The sequence below is a fragment of the Tetranychus urticae genome, chromosome 2 (genome assembly GCF_039701765.1).
Source record: "Tetranychus urticae isolate SD_2017Ah chromosome 2, NJAU_TeUrti_SD_1.0, whole genome shotgun sequence".
Taxonomy (NCBI): Eukaryota; Metazoa; Arthropoda; class Arachnida; order Trombidiformes; family Tetranychidae; genus Tetranychus; species Tetranychus urticae.
The window spans coordinates 19823185-19844141 of record NC_142959.1 but is presented as its reverse complement, the minus strand read 5'-3'; the positions used below and the strand labels follow the sequence as shown (position 1 = coordinate 19844141).

The window sequence follows — 20957 nt, the reverse complement described above, 5'->3', positions numbered from 1 at the left end:
CATTCCTTTAGTAATTTTACTATCAATTCTGTAACCATTATGCATGCATTTCAATAGCGATTGTTGGATTTCATCATTTCAATCATTGAATATCAATTATGGCTTCTCTCATGAATTAGGAAATGATATTTTCTTATATTCATTTATCAAGTTTTTAATAACAATTTGACCTTCCATATTGAATACTTTGGGCACATTATGAATAGAGATTCAATGGTCGATATTTTCAACTTTTCAGTCTTTCCTTTCTTTCATTCAGTTCAAAAGGTTAACATTTTGATAAACTAAACCATTTTAATATATTACATTTTGTTACAATAATATTTGTCATTTTCATTTTGAATATTTTTATGCTTTCTCCAGTTAATTGAAATTGTATGATTGCTTTACAATGAAATGAGAGAAGTTGGTTTTGTTCACAATTTTTGTTCATATCAGTTGATTGGTAAAGTTGGTAATCAATTTATGGATTGAAAATAAATGCTGAAAATGAAGGGAAACTATTTTGGGCCTTAACTTTTCATTTCGTTGTAATTTTATATCAGCTGAAAGATTCAAAGTTAAACTTGAAACTTTGTAATCAAGAATACGATGTAAAAAAGGTATTCAGTTTTGTGTAAGAATTGGTTGTTGATCAAAGTTAACGAGTTGTTTGGTAGAAAAAAAAGTTTACTGTTTACAGGGTTTCGGTCTCCGTTGGTTTTATGGACAAACAGTTGACTGTTTTATGGTTTGAAGTTGGTTTATCACTTGAAGAGTAACTCGAAAGATCGTATTCAATTTGTCCTGGACACGAGTTGGAATCAATGAGAACACTGTCATTGTTGATTAAAAATGAGTTCATTTGTTGAGGTAAATGGTTGTTACCTTCAATAATCATTTTCTCATTCAACAGTGAATTGGAAACACAGCCGATTATGTGGTGAATGTGTTGATGTTGAGATGAATGAAGATCACTCGGAGTTACAGCGACATTCAGGCTTGTCAAGGGAGTCGCATTGAGACCCAAACCTGGGACAACTCCACTGGCAAGGGAACAGCTTCCAGTATTGTTGTTGATGTAATTGACCGACTGTGAGGTTTGCCCATGGTGAGAACAAGATGAGCACATCATTTTACGAAAATTGGTTGACATGAAACCATAAATGAACGGATTAAGGGCTGAATGGATGAACGATAACAGGTAACAGGTTACTCTAGCTGAATATATTGTTTGATTATAATCTTGAAGGCCAAATTTTATGACAACGTTAATTATGAGCCTCGGACCCCAGCAAAATAGGAATATTAAAACGACAAAAATCAACATCTTTATCACCTGCAATTAAAAGAAAATAAAGATTCAATCAAATAACGATAATTGACATTTGTTTCCAGAGCAACTTCAAGTTTCAATGTTACAGAGTTCGTCGTTAGGAATGAAAACAGTCACGAGTGGGAAAAAATTATCGTAAGTTTGGTGTGTAATAAGACTGATGGAGTGAACGTTTAAAATGAATAGACATCTTCTTTTGTTATTAGCATTGGATCGACAATTTCCAGACTCGATCCTTAAATTAATTAAAATGGTAATCATGACTTAAATCATCCATTCGTATAAAATCAGTAGATTTTAGAAGTAAACAGATAATTCGTTGTCATTTGTCAACGTTCAAGAGTGAAAAATTAGAAGCGAAATGTTGGTTACAAGATTTAAAGCAATTTCGTGCTCTATGAATAATGAAAATGAACAACGAATCAAAGCAACTTGAAAATATTCCAACTGAATAATCGATATCAGATGGAAAAAGTTTAAGAGTTCATTTCATTAGATGATTGCCATTTCTTTATCGTTATTATAATATAATTACAAAAACTTTTAAAGCCAAATTTGGGTTAAAGAAAGAAAATTTATTTCAATCATAAAATTGAAATGATTGAAAAGATTTTGATCGAGCCTCATTCTCTAACGATCGTAAGTTTTGCTAATTTTACTGTAAACATTTTCTTTGAAATTAAACTCGAACCTTGACGATTAAATTTATTATGGCAATCAGCTTAACTGACAAAATGTTGAATTGATTTGAAGAACAATTGAGTTATCAATTCAATCGAATCATTAAATTTACAATTGAATTTTCAAGTTTAAAATGTATTCTCTTTCAATTAACTATTATCTTGAAGCATTTGAGTACAAATTAGTTTTACATGTTTAATCGAAAGATTAAAGGAGTTAAATTGGACCAAAAAAGGCTGAAATTTGACAAAAGTAAAGGTTGACTGTAAGCAAGATGAATGTAAATATCAGTTAAAGTCGCTATCAAATTATCATGTAAGTTGAATTCTTGTTTCGAACCAAGTTTTGAAGAAAAAAAAAGAATGAAAAATTTGCCTTGCAACCCTTTCTGTTATTTTACATGATAATTATTTGATGGTAAATAAACAAGAAATGCCATGAATGATGATACGAATAAAAGCTATAAAGACATTTACATGTCTCTAATGAAAATATCATCTACAGGAATCTCTTTTTCTGTTTACATAATTTTTCTTTTCTTAACCCTTTTCTCATCACTTTTGACTTTTTTGTTCACATTTCACATTTTCTTTGTTTCCTACATTTACTCAAAACTTAAATTGAAAATGTGTACAATTTGAAAAGCTTGCATTTTTTGCCAAATTGTGATTTATTTTTTTACCTGACACATTCCTGTTCATGTCTAGCAACTTTTTCGAACCTCATTTTGATCTTCTTTTCACCTTTATTCTCTTTACCCTTGCCTCATTATTTCATGTCTCATTTCAGTTGTTCATTGTTACAATGTTACCTGGCTTCCTGAGGAAAGGTGATAGCAAATTGAATCTTTTGGTGAAAAGCAAATCTGGCAATCTTGAAAAATTGCTCCAATCATTTTGTTAACCATCAAAAGGTCATTTGGAATGTGCAACTCGCTTTGAATTATCCAAAGCGAACCCAGTTGAAAGGTAAGTTGAAAGGAATGTAAAAGTCTCATTATCTTGCTTGGACTGCAGGGAGTCAAATACCTTTCCTCTGGGATTCTCAAGCCAGAAAATAGCATCTTTTGAGAAATCTTTTTTTTCTTTTCCAAATATTTACTTTTACTGAAACACAAGATCATATTCAAACAGTTTAAAGCAACAGGTTATTTGATTAAAGTTTAAGCTTGAAATTTCGACATCAAACTAGGCTTTACTTTCATCATTGCAAACCCATTTTCATCGACTGACAAAAAGCGCAGTCTTTTCTCAAACTCCAGAACTTTTTTCGTCAGAAATGTTCTTTGGTCAACTTTTTCTTTTGCATCTTAATCTGATTCTGAAAAGATTTTCAAGTCTAGTTTGAAAACAAGAGATGTCATTAGGTCGAAAGGCTTGGCGAAAAAGTCCAAAAGAAAGTTGAATCATCTGATGATTGAAGCGATTATATCGAAGTTGAATGATGTCTAATTGACGGTTGCAATAATTTACGCGAAACAATTTACTGAGCTTATCTTTCTCGGGTAAACACTGCAAGTTGACAGTCTAATAATAGGAATGCTAATAATAGGTTGAACTAAATCCTATTTATCAGTCTTGTCCATTAATAAAAGGTACATCGTTTGTTTCGACTGTGGACTCAATTAGTACAATGTCTACAAATTACTGTCCAAATATAATTACATTTGATAATCCCTTTTCTGTTGTTGAACAAACAGATTTACTTGAGCTGTTGGAGTAAAAATTGAGTTTCCCATTACGAAACATCAATGGATAATTTTTCCGTCAAAAACTGATCACTGACAGGATTGTATGAAAACTATGAACCCTTGAATAAATAAAACTTTGAACCTGGAAAAGTTTGCTTTATAATGCATTTTAATGTGGCTACGAGTAAAGGATATTAAACATTGAAATAACAAAATTGAAATGTTGCCGATCAAACTTATTAAACATTTATTATTCCTCAATAAAGTGAGGTAAAATTTAAATAACAAAACAAGCCAAAAGTTGAAGAGTGATGAAGTATGAAAAGAGGGTGAGATGAAATTGTGAATCCAGGTTGAAAGCTGATGAAACTTGTTCATCGGTGAATATCGAGCAAGAAAAAACCAGAGAAGAAAAAAAACTGAGCAGAAAAAATATGAATAAAACTAGGACAAAGAAGAAGCAAATTGAACACATTTTTTGCTTCATCCTCCTGTTAAACCAACTCGATGAGTTTGAATTTAAATGTAACTCATTTTGCTATTCAATTATAGCCAAGTTTATTGTCAATGGTAATGCCAAAAGGAGAATATCGTTTTAAACAGTTTTCCAAATAATGATTAGATTTATTCCTCATGTTGAAAGGATTGAATGGATGAACTTTGGCAAAATGTTGATGAAGAAGCAAAAAACATTACCAACAATGATAGTGTTATAAATTACTAAAGATGTCCTGAAAATGACAGTTGGGAGGTTTTCTTATCACACTTTCACTGGGAGTAAACATTATCGTTTAACCTTCAAAACTGGACAAATTGTCCATAATTGTCAACAATGAAAATGAGTTTCAAATTTTAGTCAAATTTTTTTCTTCTTTTCACACAAATTTTGTTTTCTTTTTCAGCTCAAAATTGGAAATAAAAAAAGATTAAAATGTTAAGATGAGATGGGAATAGAATGATGAGTGAAAAGGTTCATTTTCTGAGACATTGAAATTCCAATCAATTTTGAAGCATCAAGATGCTCATGAATATCTGAGAGAAAAGAAAATTTCGAAACTTCGATTCTTGCATTTCTCAAGGAAAAGGAAAAAAAATTTTTGTATAATAAGCATTTCTCCTCATCATGATACAAGATTTGACTGTTGAATCAATGAATCTTGAAACGCTTTTTTACGTAAAACCTTGAGCTTCCAAATGGGACAACAAATATTTTTTGTTGAATCAAATGAAAAGCTAAACAATTTGATGCAAGAATCGAGTTTCATCTTGGATTACAGGTTGAACTTTTGGTTGGAGTAAACATTGAACATGAACAATCAATTGATGGTTATGAGAGAAGAATAACTAAACATGGAATTATTTGAATTGGAAATTATTTGAAACAAAGTAATTTCTCTTTTTTAACCTTTTCTTAAATGTTGCTCTTTTCCGAGTAAACTCTTGAATCAACTGAAACAATCTCAATGGTTCATCATGAGTAAAGTTTTTTCTCTCCTGCATCATACTTGTTCCGAGTAAATCTGATCATGAAAGTCAAATCTGTAATTTTGTTAAACGTGTTATTAGTCGATTCCTTTTTTTACCTTCAAATTCTTACAGCTTCAATTATCTTTGGCAAAACTTTGCCTCGTTGTCAATCATGAGCTTTATAATCACTAATGATAATCTTATTCATGATTTCAAATTTTTTCCTCTTCTCAATCATTCTTGAAGCTCATGGTGACTTAAATTCTGTAATCCTGGTGACTGGAAAAAAATGCATTTCAAGAAGTTTCCAATTTTCCTTTTTTTAACCTCTTTATTCAACATTCTTTTCACCCTGATAGTGATGATGAAAATGAAAATGTGAAAATTTTCCCCTTCTTTTGTTGGTTCATTTTTTACTCTTTTCTTCGTTCAATACAACAATAGCTAATTTCATGATAATGTTTCAAAGAAATGTGTTTCAATCAAGACTGATGATTAAAGATTGATTAGTTTCTGAGATGACAAATTGACTTGACAAAAAGTCGACGTCAAAAGTCGACTTTTGATTAAAAAAATGATTAGCAAATGTTGACATTGTGTTTACATGGAAACTGAACGTTTTTCAAATTTCGAGTTGTTTCCATTCGAATGGGATTGAACATTTCATGATTCAAATTGTTTTACAAAATCAATGGAAATGAAAAATTTCATGTTCTGGCGTGTTTCATGATACTCGAACTCCATGTGTGTTGACAAGGAAATTAGTTTTGAGAAAACATTTAAACTGGAAAAGTTGAAAGAATGTTTTCAGTTTTGTTGAAATGAATGAATTACTTGGAGTTTGATTTCAAAAGAGGTTATCAAAGTTATGTAGTTTTCCTTCCCTGTTAATTGGAATAAGCTTTGATCAAGATTGATTAGAAAAATGATAAATATTGAATAATTTTCATTGAATTATGGTTTCATGTTTCCTTGTTTGTTATTTCAATGTTCAATTGAATCCAGTTAAGGTTATCGCTTTTGGTATTCAATATGATAAACATGTTGGCAAATGAGACACTTTGATGAAAAGGAAACCTTGAAATTAAGACAACAGTGTTGTCTTTCAATGTGAGCTTTTGTGAAAAGTTTCATTTCATCTGATTTAGAAGATTTAAAAGAAAAAATTTCTGCTGATTCTGATTAAATTCAGTCTGAGAACAAATTTTCATCTTAAGTCAAATTTCAATGGGCTCTTTGCGTGTTTCACTGTAAACTGTTCAATTTTTCTGTTTTTTCACAGATCGACTAAACTTGAAAGAATCTTTTTTAATATTAAACGGAAATTCAATTCATCACAAATCATTGATAGTCAAAGAACAAACTTCTATGTCGCTCAACTTTTCGTCCGTCAACCTTTCGCGTGTGTAGATAATCAAATCCCAAAACCTCTCCAATAAAAATTGATCAAACAATTATTTGGTTAATTGTACAGAAAAGGGCTACGAGTAAGAAAAATATTTTCGAACATTAGCATGATCAACAATCGATCGGAAAATAATTTGAAAATAAGGTTTCTGGCAAAGGAGTGGGACTGCCCACTTCTTTGAGGTACAAATTTTGATTTGCAGAAATTATCAATATTTTAAATTCATTTTGAATATGTTCAATGGCAGACAGCAAGTTTGCCTCATTTTATAACGATATTTCTAAGGTTCGTTTTCAACAACTGAGATCGAAACCTTGAGCTATTTCTTTTCACATTAACTTTTCTTATAGTTTACACGAAAAATTGACGGACAGGAACCCAGATAATTGTATTAACCAGATACGGATAAATTAAACGAGTAAACACAGTTATTTTCAGAGGGTTGCAGTCAAATTAATCAATGTCACTGATGAAAATTAAATTGTTTTGTTTACGATGAAAGAGTATACATGAAATTCAGATTCAAATATAACTCTCCATAACACGCGATGCAAGTTTTTAAATGCTTCAAAGTTGAAACTACCTGTTCTCTGTGTTAAGTAATCCTGAAACTAGCGAAGAAAATTATTTTGGATGTCACTTGATAGGCTTACGAACACTAGTGTATAAAATGTCCGGATCTCAAACACAATCTGGGACAAATCAATGGAAACAACGCTTAAAGTGTAAAAACAAATTGTGCTCATTAATTAATTTATTTTCGATTGTTTAAATTTTTCTTATTGTTTTGTTACAATGCCAAACTCAAGATAAGTTTAATTTTAGGGTAGATCAGCTCAAGCAAAGATCTTAATTTAATCTGAATTAATAAGAGGCTCAATCTAGATCAACTTTCGCGGCTTGACTCAATAAAATTTCATATTCCGACACTTATGATGTGTTTAAAGATGAGAAGGAAAAATTTATCAATTTTTATACCGATTTATATAGCATAGATCTAGGTAAAACTACCTAACCGGAGCCACCCTTTGTTGCTGAAGTTACTATTCAATAGATTATTGATAATTTGTTGTCACCGAAGAGATTAACTGTCCCTGCTTACTGCAATGGACAAAATTCTTACACTTACAAGTAAGGTCAAAATAATCAACAGTTAGTCCAGTTTCGTGCTTTGCACTGGAAGCAACATTTTTGTGCCTCTCTTTTGTGTTATTTGTTATTGAACAAGAAGTAATTTTTTAACAACTTAACGTATTAAATTGTATTTATGTTTGAATTAAATGTTTGACTAAAGTCACTGACAAGGGATCGGCAAGAACTGTCGCTCGAGTTTTTTAATGAAATATATATTTTTGGATAGCCCATCAGGGGTACATAAAAAGTGAAAAATAGTAGGTGCCCGTTTTTTGATTAACAAAAGTTATTGGCATTTTCATGGCGAGTCTAGGCATTTCTCTATGCATTATGCTCAAGTTTTTTGAAAAAAAACAAAATTAAAAAAAATTTTACGAATTTTCGCACCATGAACATTAGATGAAAAAAACTTATGTTTGTGGCCAGTAATTGCCTTAATTGCCGCAATTGCCCTCTTAGACTCGCTGATTGATCGAAATAATTGCCTGATTGCGAGCTGCGAAAATTCGTAAAATTTTTTTTAATTTTGTTTTTTTCAAAAAACTTGAGCATAATGCATAGAGAAATGCCTAGACTAGCCATGAAAATGCCAATAACTTTTGTTAATCGAAAAACGGGCACCTACTATTTTTCACTTTTTATGTACCCCTGATGGGCTATGCAAAAATATATATTTCATTAAAAAACTCGAGCGACAGTTCGTGCCGATCCCTTGTGAGTAAACATTCATTTGCTAAACAATAGTTAGGAAATGTCTCAAATGTCTAGATTTTGATGAAAAAAATTATTGATGTATTACTAATATAATACTAATTTTTGAGCAAAGAAAAGAAAAACGAGAAAGGATGGCAAGAAAAGCCTCGTGGAGAAAAACTATAATATAAAAAGACTTGCTTTTAGCATATCAAAATTGATTCCTTATAAACCACCTGAAAATCAATGTTGTAACTAGAGGTTCTGAGTCTATACCCAAGTCTACTAAAAGTAATTAAATTTTGTAGAAAACTTATTGCCATTGAAAACCATTGAAATATCATGCTTTCAGGCATAAATAATATAAAAAATAATAGTGATGCGATCAGTTTGAAAAAATGTGATAGAAACGAGATTTCAGAAATAATTTGCGAATTTTAGTGACAATTATCTCAATGACAAGTAACATTGAAATTACAATCGATACCACAAAGTAGACTAGATTCCAGTTTGAAGGCGCAGACTTTCAGACTGTTTTTGTGGTATTATTAGAAAGAGCCAAATATCAGAAAAATTATCTAAAACTTTTGTTATAAAGCATTTTAAAAAACATTTAAGGTTCAGTCACCCATTAAAACCAGAACCTGGACCCAAAATGTTGAACAATCAACAAAAATGTGAAATTCGTTTTACTGGAATAAAGTAAATGAATCAAATTCAAACTCCAAGTTCAATGCAACATAAGATTTATGCACAGGGAAGGAATTTAAAGGATTATCCTTCAACTTTTACTTTTGTGGTTAACTTTTCGAATAGAAAATAAGCTCATTTGAAATGATTACTTGCATCGCAGACCATTAGTTGAAGGCAACTTGCAAAGTTTCTTTCCTTCTCAGATTAACAATAACCTGAATTGATCAGGAATCACGAAGGAAAAAAAAGAATGACCAACATTGGAACCAAAAAGTTGAATTGAAAAAACTTATCACTTTTCCTCTTCTATCCACTAAAAGTAAGAAGTAAATATAACTTGGTAAATCTATTCCCAGTTAATGTCAAACTCAAGGTAAACTCAGCTCGAAACTTTGATTTCGATTAGCATTTTTCACTCTATAAATCAAAATGTTGATCAGTTGAAATTGAAAATGATATTTTCACAATTAGAGTCAATTAGCTGCTAGACTCTGCCTTAGAGATTGTTTGCATTTCCTCAACAGTAAACAAGAGTAAATATCAAGAAAAAAATTTCCTTTTAAATCACATTAACATTGCTTTTAGCAGTGTTTTTGCAAATTGAACATTTTAATAAATGTTAAACTTTGATTAAGCCAAACAAAAAGTCAACTGTTATCAACATTTTCATTTTTATCCTCAAATATTGTGCAAATTGGCATTTTAATATTTACTGAATGCAACTTGAATCAAATGAAATTGACAAAAGGAAAGAAAAGAAGATTAAGTAAAGAAAAAGGTAAACAAAAGCATGGTACATGATGAAGTTACTCATTGATTATCAGCATTTAAAGAACCGTTAATTGAACTGAGAATGCTATTAATAATGAAGAGAAAAGGTTTATCAACAAGAATGGAAAAACTAATCTAACCTTTTAAAGATTAAAGATGATAGCACTTTGATTCGTTTGCTTTTCTAAACTTCACATGAAATGGCCAATCCATTTAATAACATATCGCAACATTTATCGTGTTTTACTCTTGAAATCGTGCAACATTTCGATTGATATTAAGTTCCAAATAACTGGTTTTAATGAACATTTTTCAGTCAAAGATTGTTCCTTGAACAGAACTGAGAAATTGGGGTTCAATTGGCTGAACAAAACTAGGCAGAGATTTCTGTCACTGATAAACCAGTAAAGGTGAGATTGAAAGATACGAGTTTTGTTGGAAGAAATGAGAAAGGAAAACTTCGTGGACAGATTTTGATATATTTAATTAACTTTGCAAGAAATGAAAGTCAGTTGAAGAAACTTAGTTATAGATAATACAACTGAATTCCCTGACTGAGAATTGAACAATGTTTTTTTTGCTTTCATCAACGATTCAAAGCTGTGTACAGGTGAAAGAGACTTGAAGTAATTTAAAAGCCTCTTTGGATGAATAGTTTAAGAAGCAATTGAAAAGATTATGCAAGTTTGTTACAAAAAATTAACAAAGATTATAAAAGACGACAAGTGAGGAAAGCAACTCCCAATGAATCCAGTTGAACAAATAACAATTGAAACAATCGATATTGAATGAAATAATGATAATTCACTTATGAATAAATGTCAAATGAAGCAAAAAGGCAGCAAACAATCAAAGCCTTTTGAGAAACGGTAAAAGCTAAAAAAATATCTTTCTATCAATTGATAGTTTTTCCGTTATCAAAGTCAATCTGAAAGTGGAAAAATTTTTTTGCTTTTCCAGCAATTTCCTGAAAACATTTCCAGGGAAAAGCTGTATGTTCAGAATTTTTTGCCAACAAAAAAATCTCGAAATCAAATTGTTGAGAAATAAAAGGATGTACTGTGAACCCTCTCATATTGTCACCCTCTCAAAATGTCCGTGGTCATAGTAACGAAATAAACAATTAAGTTTAATTCAGCTTTTTTAATTAATTAAATTTCGAGAGGACTCTAATTATGTTTTTAATGCGGCTTGATTTACCAATCGGGTAAATAAACATGAAAAATCACAAAATTAAATTAAAAATTCATGTTTTTTTGTAAAATTAAATTCGTAGAACGGCTATTTCACCTAAATATTATAGAAAAATAGCCGAAATGCTAATCCCACGACGTGACAATATGAGAGGGTTCACAGTATTGATATTCATTTCTCACTCACTTCCGAACTATTTTCCTAATAATTGTGTAACATTAGTGTAACATTGGAAATTGACGAAAAGAGAAAAAATCGAAAATTGTATTTACTTGTTTGCGAGCTTGGCGAATCTGAAAACCATGGGAATGTGATTTTGGATAAATAATCTTTTCGTGCTTATTGGAAGGCCACTTAATCTGGTAATCGTGGCGGACTGATGATGAGGTTAGTTGACTGGTTGTGGTTGACATGTGAGACTCACTTGATGTACCATTGGTTGAGGTTGAACCAGTGATTGGTGTGGATGGGTTTTTGGTCATTGAAGCCATTGTCCGTGTGCTAACCCAAAGCTCTTGGATAACACAAAAGTAGCAAATGACCATTAGAACTCCAGGAAGGACAAACATAACAAGCAACTGATAGATGGCTATGATGGCAGCCCAATCATCATCAGCATCCCAACAGTAATAGGCAGTAGCTGAGGTGGAACTATTGTAATATGTTATCGGATGAATTCTCTGAATTGTTTTCCGATGAAAAGAAAAATAGAAAAAAGAAAATGTTGAAGAAAAAATTTTGTTTATGATAACAAAGAAGAGGTGAAAAAAGGCTTTTTTATTACACATTATTTATTGGAAAATGAAATGAAACATTTTCTTCAGTTAATGTTACAAGTTACAGATGAGTTTGGATAACACCAACAAGTCTCAATAATGTGATGGAAAAAATTTCATGTTTTCCTTTTTCTTCTTTTCTTCTCCAATCAGATTCCAATTGAATTTCAATTTAATATCATTTTCTGTTTAACTTTTTCCCTCATTCCTCTCTTGAACCTTTTCCTTTGGACAAGCTAAGAGTCTATCAAATGGTTGTATAAATGTTATCGTCATTGGGAGTGAATAATGAGATAACATTTATCATTTACATGAAAAGACATTTGGTTACGATTAGTTATCAATTTCTTGCCTGAATAAATCTTGTTTTGCTTTTATTTGCACTTCTCACTTGCCTTTACAGTCAACTGTTTGTAATTATTTTTATGCATTTACTAATTGTTTTCTGGTTCGTCTTTATGTGACTACCGATAAAAACATGGCAATAATGATACAGAACACGAGGTTACCAGAAGAGACAAAAAACTCTAGACGATTATGTGCTTAGTGTGTTTGTTTAAATGTTGTTTAATTATCTCTTGAAGCTTTTATTCATTAACGTTCATGAGTTGAACCATTTGTCAAATAAATTAGCTGACAATGAAGAAACAAAAGGTGTATTCATTGTAATTAACACGAAAAGTGCATAAAAACGATTCCAACAAATGCCTGATTCCACAAAACTAGGCAAATATAATTGACACAACAATTGAATTTAATTGAATATTTTTATTCAAAGGTCATTTTGATTCAGATTCAAGATAATGTTTCAAGAAATTGAAAGTCTGAATGGGAAAATTCGATGAAACTCAACTCTGCAAGTCTGGACAAATTTCAATATTTTTGATGAGAAAATCTTATCATATTCTTGGAGCCACAAAAGTATCATGTTTAATCTTCAGGAAACAATCCTAAACAATCAGTTGATCAGACAGTAAACAAGATGAATTTATTGGACAGACGAATGCTTGCGAAAATGATTTAACCATTTTTGCTCTTTTGTCGTCAATCAAGTTATTGTAATCAATACTAATTGCAAGATAATTCAACTTATTCAATTGTAACCCATGATAACGTTTAGCATTAACGTGATGAGATGAAAACATTTTACAAATGTTTATTTCGTTTGATCGCTTTTATTTTTACATCTCAATGCAAACCTAATAACAAGACGATTAACAATTATTAACAATTATTAATACATTTTTATCATTGAACATGATTGAAACAAAATTGCATTTCATGATAAACGACAGTATAAAGCAAATACACAATTCACAATCGGGTTTAACATTGAAATTAATCTTTTCCATTTTTTTCTTCTTCTTCCCTGTTCTCACCCAACGAATATCATTATTAATATCATTCCCAGTATAAATATTTATCAATAGCATTTACTAATAGATTAAAGTTATAGACAATATTTACACTGACAATGATAATCTTGTACATTTTGGGTTCACTATTTCACTGTTCAATAACAACTTGTCAAAATAATTTTACATTAAACGCGTGAAGCTTTTGTCATCCGGTAAAGGTCTTGAAAAATTTGGATAATTCAATTGAATTTGGACAAAAATACGCCAACACTGGATGATAACTGGAACGGAAACGATGAAAGTATCAGATTTGAGTCAATTTTATTCAATTATCACTGAATAAAAGTCATGGAAGAGAAAAAGTTGAAAATATAAAATTCTATTCTTTTCTTTCTTCTTTTTTCATGTTTCCAATTTTAATTATGATAATAGCAATTGAATTGGAAACTATTTTTGGCTTTTTTTCGTCAATTCAGTGTTGCAATCCAAAATCTCAATTCTTGGTTCAGTAAAGTTCAGAAAGACAGAGAAAAGAAAATTTAATTTTCTTCATTTCTATCGATTGATTTCCTTTTTTTTACTCAACAATAATTAATTGAACTCAATCTGCATATTGAACCAATTTCATCTGAACGTGATTCGGTCATACAATTGCATGTAATACCAACAACAATCAGATCAACGTGACTTGATGATTAGCCATTGGTTCAGTTCTAAGAAGTTCATGATTAACTTTTACTGTTTATGAAAGAATTTAAATGAATTTATTGTTTGCAAATTTTCCGAGAAAAGAACTGAACAATGAAAAATGAATCTGCTAATGATTTGTTAACCATGAAAGTGTTGGATAAAACTGGGTTTTCGTTTCTTCTGCTTCTCTTTAACTGTCTATCAAAAATGCTTTTGATGGTTGGATAAAAAATTAGTCCCACGTTATCACATTATTGGTTATTCATCTGTATTTTTGTTCAATAGTTTCAAGAGGTTTTCCTGATGAAATGAATGAACGAAAAAAGACTCTTGAAACAAGGCTTTTGCACTCTAATCAATTGGGTAAAACAATATGGAAAAGGATATTTTGTTGTCTTCCTGAGAAGGGAAAATTTCATTCATTTGATGAGGTAAAGAATTTTAGAAAAAAAAGAATGATAATTTATCATCAGCTAATGAATTATCATCTTATTTGAGCTTCCTGAGTAGGGTCTAAGTATTAGTGAGTGGTTTTTCAGAACGTGAATATAATGGTAATCAAATGAAAGATGATCAAGTACATGATGATAGCGTATGATGAAAATGATGAAAATGCTGATGATAATGAAATAAAAAGAGTGAAATGCAAACAAAAAGATGATGAATAATCAAGGAGAGAAAGATTTGAAAGGTTAAGAGTTTTACTTTTCCTTTTTTTCAAATGCAATTGCAACTGTAAAATATCAAAGATTAATTGAAAAGCCAATTTCCATCAAAGTGAATAGGTCATCAAGTAATCAAGGTTAACTTACCTTTGTAAAAACAACTGGAAGAGCAAGTATAACGGCCAAAGACCAAACTAGCAAAAGGCCTCGACGGCTTGTACTTAAGGTGCATAATCGCCTTGCTTTGATGGGATAAACAATCACTAAAAATCTGTCAAGAAAAGTATGAGAAAAAATCCAAGTCTTGGTTAATATGGATTAAATTCAGACAAAATTTTTGGAGTTTTTTGATAACTTAATCAAGAAAAACAAAAAATATTTTAAGGAATATGCAGATTATGCGAAAATGTAGCTGTTTGGATGGTCAAGAATTTACATCAAATCATTTCTTGACTAAAAAGGGAAGGTTCTCTGATCGCAAAGTCAGATTTTTTCAAACTTGGTAAAGGCAAAGATCAGTCAGAAATCATTCTTACTGCACTTAACGCAACAAATTGGTCAATTTTTACCAAATTTGCCATCTATTAGGTCAAGCAATTATCTTCAAGGTTGAGCATTTACATATTAATGTCTCTAAAACAATAAAATAAACCTCTAATAACCAACCTAATAAACAACAATAAAAACACCTAAAAATTGCGTTAACTGAAACCCCAATTCGTTGCGTTAAGTGCAGCTACCAGTGCACTTAAACTGTCTGTCTCGCGAGTCAACAATAGATTAATCGTAATAAGTATTTGATTAACCTTGTCTAATCCATATAAAACTGCTGAATATGAAATTCAATAAATGGAACTACTATACTTTAAATCTCAATCATGAGCTTATGAGAAAAGCTTCATTAATCTTGACAAAACCACATTTGATCATCATGCAATTTTGATCATTTTTATTCAGCAATTTAATTGAAATGTTGCAAAATGATTTTGAAATTAAATTAAAATTTAATGCGTAACAATATTTTTCATAAAATTAGGCTCAAATTGGTGCGGAGGATTTGATTGCTCAAAGATTAATCAAGCTTTTATATTGTTATAAGTTCGTGAATAAGGTTTGGAATTTGGTAGTTTTATTTGTCTCGCTTTATAACCAACATCATAATACCAACATACAAGATTTTTCAGGTCAAGTAGAGAGATCAAACTTTGCACCTAATATCTCGAAAGCTACAGGCCCGAGTAGTTTATAACGAGACTAATAAAAAATTCAAAATAACCTCGCTCTCTTTCATCATAGTTGAATTTGAAGATCGTTTGATTGAATTTCGTTTTGAACACTAGTAACATTAATTCATCTCAAAAGTAATCTGTTTAAAAACTTCCGAAAGGATTTGAAAACTCATTCCAAAGATACAAGACTTTACTTTTTAAACAACCCATTGAAAGACCTTTTATGAGGAAGGTGTGAATCGTTGAATCCTTTATTGAAGTAAACCATTGATGAGCTTTCAAAGCTAAAGGAAGACATCGTGAGAAGTAAACTTTGAGTGAAACCTGTGAAAAACAGGAATAAACTGAAACTCAAGATAAATGTTCATCAAGTGTTATCAACAGAATGAAGTGCTTATTAGAATCAAATCAATTTCAATCATTTAATTGGTGGCGTAATTAATGGGATTACATAGAGTTGAACCCAGTTTACCCAATAATGATTGAAAATAACCAGATAATGTTCAACTTTGAGGTTAACATTTGAACATCTCATTTCGCAAGCACAGAGTCTTGACTGTAACATGTTTCAGTGTTAATATGTTTAGCTTGAGATGGAAAAACTTTTAATCATGAAAATGGGATAATCATAATGATTAAACTATCAACACTAAAGCCATTACCTGTTTGGCCAATAAATGAAAAGACTCTTTGTATGAAAGTTTGAATAAAAACCAAAGAAGCTTGTTGAACTTCAAACCTGTGAGCCTGGGAAAATGGACATTAATTTTACCTTTTTTTATTACAAGGTTAACCATATTGTTTGAATTGCAGTGAATAAAAATAATATTACCAATAACAATGAGTATACATTGATGTATTTGAATGAAACAAAGGGAAAAAATAGTGAACCTTATTAAATGATTATAATGAGAATGATTGTCTAACAAGGAAAAGGTAAAAAGACAAAAAGTTCAACAAGTTGATCAACAAAAGACTCAATCTTTTTTCTCATTTTCTGACAGTTTCTCTTTAACCTCTTGTTTCCTCTTTCAGATTCATTATCATGATTACTGATAGCATTTTGAACATCATTATCATTATCAGGGAAAACTGTTGCCTATTGGCATAACAAGAGGCATAACCATGGAACTTGAGGGTAAAATTGGTGAATTTGTTTCCTTGAATCAACACAAATTAATGCAATGTTCAAATGAAATTGATTTATATTATCATTTTGAGAAGACAGAGAATATTATTGGAAAATGAAAGAAAAGGAGAAAAGGTGAAATGAAGAAGAAAAGCAAAATGAAATGCCGTTAAAAGAATGAGTAAATGTTAGTATTTACTCTGAGAGCATTTCATTGATTATATATTAGATTCTTATTAGATGCTTCACATGGGAAAATGATAGCAACATGGTGATCAGGTCAACAACAGGAGAATGTAATTGGAAAGGTTAAAGTTGTGAGAAATTATGAAAAATCATTACTCAATGTAAAGACAATGAATCGTTGTAACAATATTCACTTGCTTTTCCTTTGCATCACATTTGGCTTGAGGCTTATCAAAAGGATACAAAGAAGCGGCCAGATTGTGATGAGAAGATGATGAACATGAAAGTTTCAATGTTACTGATTAAAGGTTTCCAACTGAGTAGAGAAGTTAACGATTCCTTCCGTAATTGATTAAGAAGAAGAAGGAGAAAAAAATGTCCATGAGAATAAAAAGGGCAATAAAGAGATGAAACCCATTTTATCCATTCAATCTATTCTTGTATCAATCTTGGTTTCATCCTTTCCCTGTCATCATTATTGATTTGATATTGGTTGTTATAACGAAATATATATATAATTGTTTTCGATTGTTTTGGAGCGTAAAGGGAAGAAGGAAAAAGATTAACCTTAATTCGTGTTCATTTCATTTGCAGTCGAGTTTCTCGAATCTCAATGAAAATTAATTCTATTCAAGTATTTAAAATTAGTTGCTCATTTTACTCCTAATCCAAGGCACAACATTGTCATTGCAACAATGAAAGTGTTTAAATGGTTTAAAGATGAGATTCAATGGTAAATCAGTGTTTTTTATTTTCCTGTAGAGAAGCAAATTCCTTCATTGTTTTGAGGTTAATTTATCCAATGTTGATTTGTTTCTTTACTTTGTTTCAACCAGATATTAACAGTTCTCTGCTTACCTGGCAATTTGAATGAAAAAACTGGTGGCAATGTGGGTAAAGGTATATTCTTGTGTAATGAGATTGCACTTGATGGGATTGATTTTTGCTGGCCATTTATTCAGCTTGACCATGTTGATTAAAACCTGTGACCTTTAATGATCAACTCTGTTTGCTTTCATGGGAATTTACTGGGAAAACATTATGATATTTATTTTGTATTATTATTTTAGCCAGAAAAACATCATTTTGTTGTAACTTTTTGATTTTTACCTTGTAATAAAAAGTTGCAATTAAATGGTTATTTAAACAGAAGCATTGATAACAGGTTAGAGCAACAAATTTTCAGGTTAAAAAGGGATTCTCAATATTTACAGTTTGCTTCAGGCTTCAATCAAAGGTCTTATTAATAGTAATCTTTGCTATTCAATTGAAAATGTTAACTCAAAATCGACTCGAAATGTCTTTTTATACACTCAAAAGGTTATAATAATAGTTTTAATTTTCAATGAAATTTCAAGTTTATTTAAATTTATTTGTAATCGCTTTTCATGTTTAAAATGTTCAATTATGTAAAATGGATTAAAATTGTCAGAGCAACTTAATCAAACTGGATTAACCATGAAAATTTTTTCAGGTAAACAATTGAGAGTAAATTCCCAGATAAAGTTGAATGGAGTGAAAATTGAAGCTCAATAAAGATTTGAAAATTGAAGCAAAGCTATTTGTTGTAAAAGAAGAAGAAAAAGAATCAATTATTAACTGAACAATTTAATCAAACTTTCCTCCTTTTATATCGTTATTAAAATTAATTTTTCTCTCAACAATTTGTTTTCACTGAAAATTGAATACCAAGACGGTATAAAGCTTTTATAACCTCAACTGGGAGTCAAAAATTTATGATAACTTTGGAAAAATGCTCTTTCGCTTTTTCTTCATTTTGTGAACTTTTATCCATTTTTTCAACATTTATCATGCAATAAATTAGAACTCTTTACCCGTCCCTGTTCATCACAATAACAAAGATAATAAAATGGTGATAATAATAGTTGTTCAATCTCATATTTTCCAGATAAAAGGTAATGAGCTTTTGTTGAGCAAACAATTTTCATTCACTTTTCTCTGATTCTTAGTTTTTTTGCTATTATTTGCACCTTTTATCAAAAAGCAAAAACAAGAAAAAAATAAAAGTACAGATTGAATCATTTCAAGTTTCATGATTGAAAAAGCACGTGAATGGAGGAAAACTCTGAACCAAATTTTTCTTTCAATCTCAAGTTTATGATAATTACATCTTTTGATTTACTTTGAATATTCATGAATTTCGCTCTTTTCCTTTCTCACATTGAACAGTGAAAATGTCAAGGGAAACATGAAGTTGTAGTGTAACAAGTGTTACAAAACATTGTTACAAGGCTAATTGTAATACACTTGACCAGCTTTCATTATTGATCAGTGAGTTTAGCTCATTGATTAGTGTAATAATGTTACGGTTTAATTTGTTGACATTTTTCTTCTTCTCGCAATCAAAGTAAATTAAATGCTTAAAAGATTCACCTTTCATTTGTCATTTGAGTTTGGGCTTTGGTTTAAAGATTAAGTTAATATTTTTTGTTTCAATTCAAATTGTTGATCTGATTTACGGCAAAAAAAAGCAATTACTTAATCAGTCAACCTTCAATGATTTCCTTTGATTCTTTCGCTGTGATTATCATTGTTGCAATACTTTTACTTTATCATAGCTGTTCATTCATGCTCATGCCATGACATGAGCTAACCAATTTGATATCACTGTAAGTTTGATTAAAAGTAACTCCATTGATCATATAAATCTAGAGACAGAATAGTTGTGCGTGTTGAGATTGTTCAGTTTAAAAATATCTTTCATTCCTATTATTACCCAACAATAATCGTACAATTAATTAGCTAATTTGGTAACCTTTTTAAACTGATTATTTTCACTAATTAATTTGGGTAAAATGAGAGTTTGACTGTTGAATCTGTTGAAATGGATGCTTGACATTTTGTCGTCAAATTTGAACCCAGAAAATGTATTTAATCAAAAATTTTTAGTCTACTTCCTCGGTTGTTGGCTAATGTGGTTAACATGAATTAAAATGTTCAATAAGTTGACAGTTTCGAACATTTTTTTTCTTGTAAAAGAGATTTTCTTTATAAGTTTACAAAAAAAGTTGAAACTAAAAATGGATGAAAAGTCTAAGATTTGAAGCCATTTTAATGGAGCAAAATTTTTTTGGCCAAAATTCAATTTTCAATTGATTGGGAAAGGGTGAAAAATGCAATTTAATTAAAATTGTTTTACCTTTCAATTGAAACAGCAACCAGATTGAGTACAGATGATATACCACAGAGCATTTCAACGTATGAACTCAGTTTACAAACTGAACCTCCAACATCCCATGTTATAGCAAAGTATTCCAGGGTTTCAAGAGGAACGTAAACAATTAACAATAAAAGATCGGCAATTGCAAGGGAAACCAGGAATGCCGTTGTTGGTGACCTCAGTTTACCTCGACCAGCCCAGGTTAGTATGACTACAATGTTGCCTGCAATTCCAATGATGAATGTGATTGCATGGGTGATTATGATTGGGTAAAATGCTGTTTAAAGGAAAGTTATTTAATTTCTTTGGTCTTTTGGAAAGTCACTTATCTGTATTTGTATTACCTGGATTTATTTTACTTGGATCAAGCATATCTTCTGGTCTTTCCATTGGAATCCGTAAGTCGCCTGAATCTGGTAAACAGTTTTCATCGAAACGGCTACTTTTTGGTAAACATCGATGGACATCATTAACAAAAGGTGGTGGAAGATAAGAGTCATTTGTATTCCAAGGTTCCATGATTGACTATTGATATGTGTAACAATTTTATAACGATGATCAAGAAAGTTTTTGGTGAACGTTCAAGGTGGACATTTTAGACGTAACAATGATGCTACTTATTTCTGGTAACAATTTGTTAAACTTTTGTTATACTATTTCTCACTCTCGAGAAAAGAGTTTGCGTCGACTTGGTTTT

General features: G+C 30.6%; 1 protein-coding gene across 2 annotated transcripts; it reads right to left on the bottom strand.

Annotated features, from left to right (window-relative positions):
- Positions 1 to 274: 274 nt before the first annotated feature.
- Positions 275 to 20940, bottom strand: LOC107370786 (allatostatin-A receptor-like). 2 transcript variants are annotated; one of them, XM_089267588.1, is made up of 6 exons: positions 20605 to 20916; positions 20240 to 20537; positions 14683 to 14806; positions 11471 to 11726; positions 11319 to 11422; positions 275 to 1318 (listed from the first exon to the last, which is right to left on the bottom strand). In XM_089267588.1, exons 1-6 carry the CDS (start codon positions 20777 to 20779, stop codon positions 677 to 679), a joined length of 1599 nt encoding a protein of 532 aa, XP_089123714.1. In that variant the 5' UTR covers positions 20780 to 20916; the 3' UTR covers positions 275 to 676. The 2 variants fall into 2 exon arrangements, with proteins under 2 accessions (XP_089123714.1, XP_015794228.2); XM_015938742.3 differs by having other exon boundaries at positions 11319 to 11726; positions 20605 to 20940.
- Between the last annotated feature and the right edge of the window lie 17 nt (positions 20941 to 20957).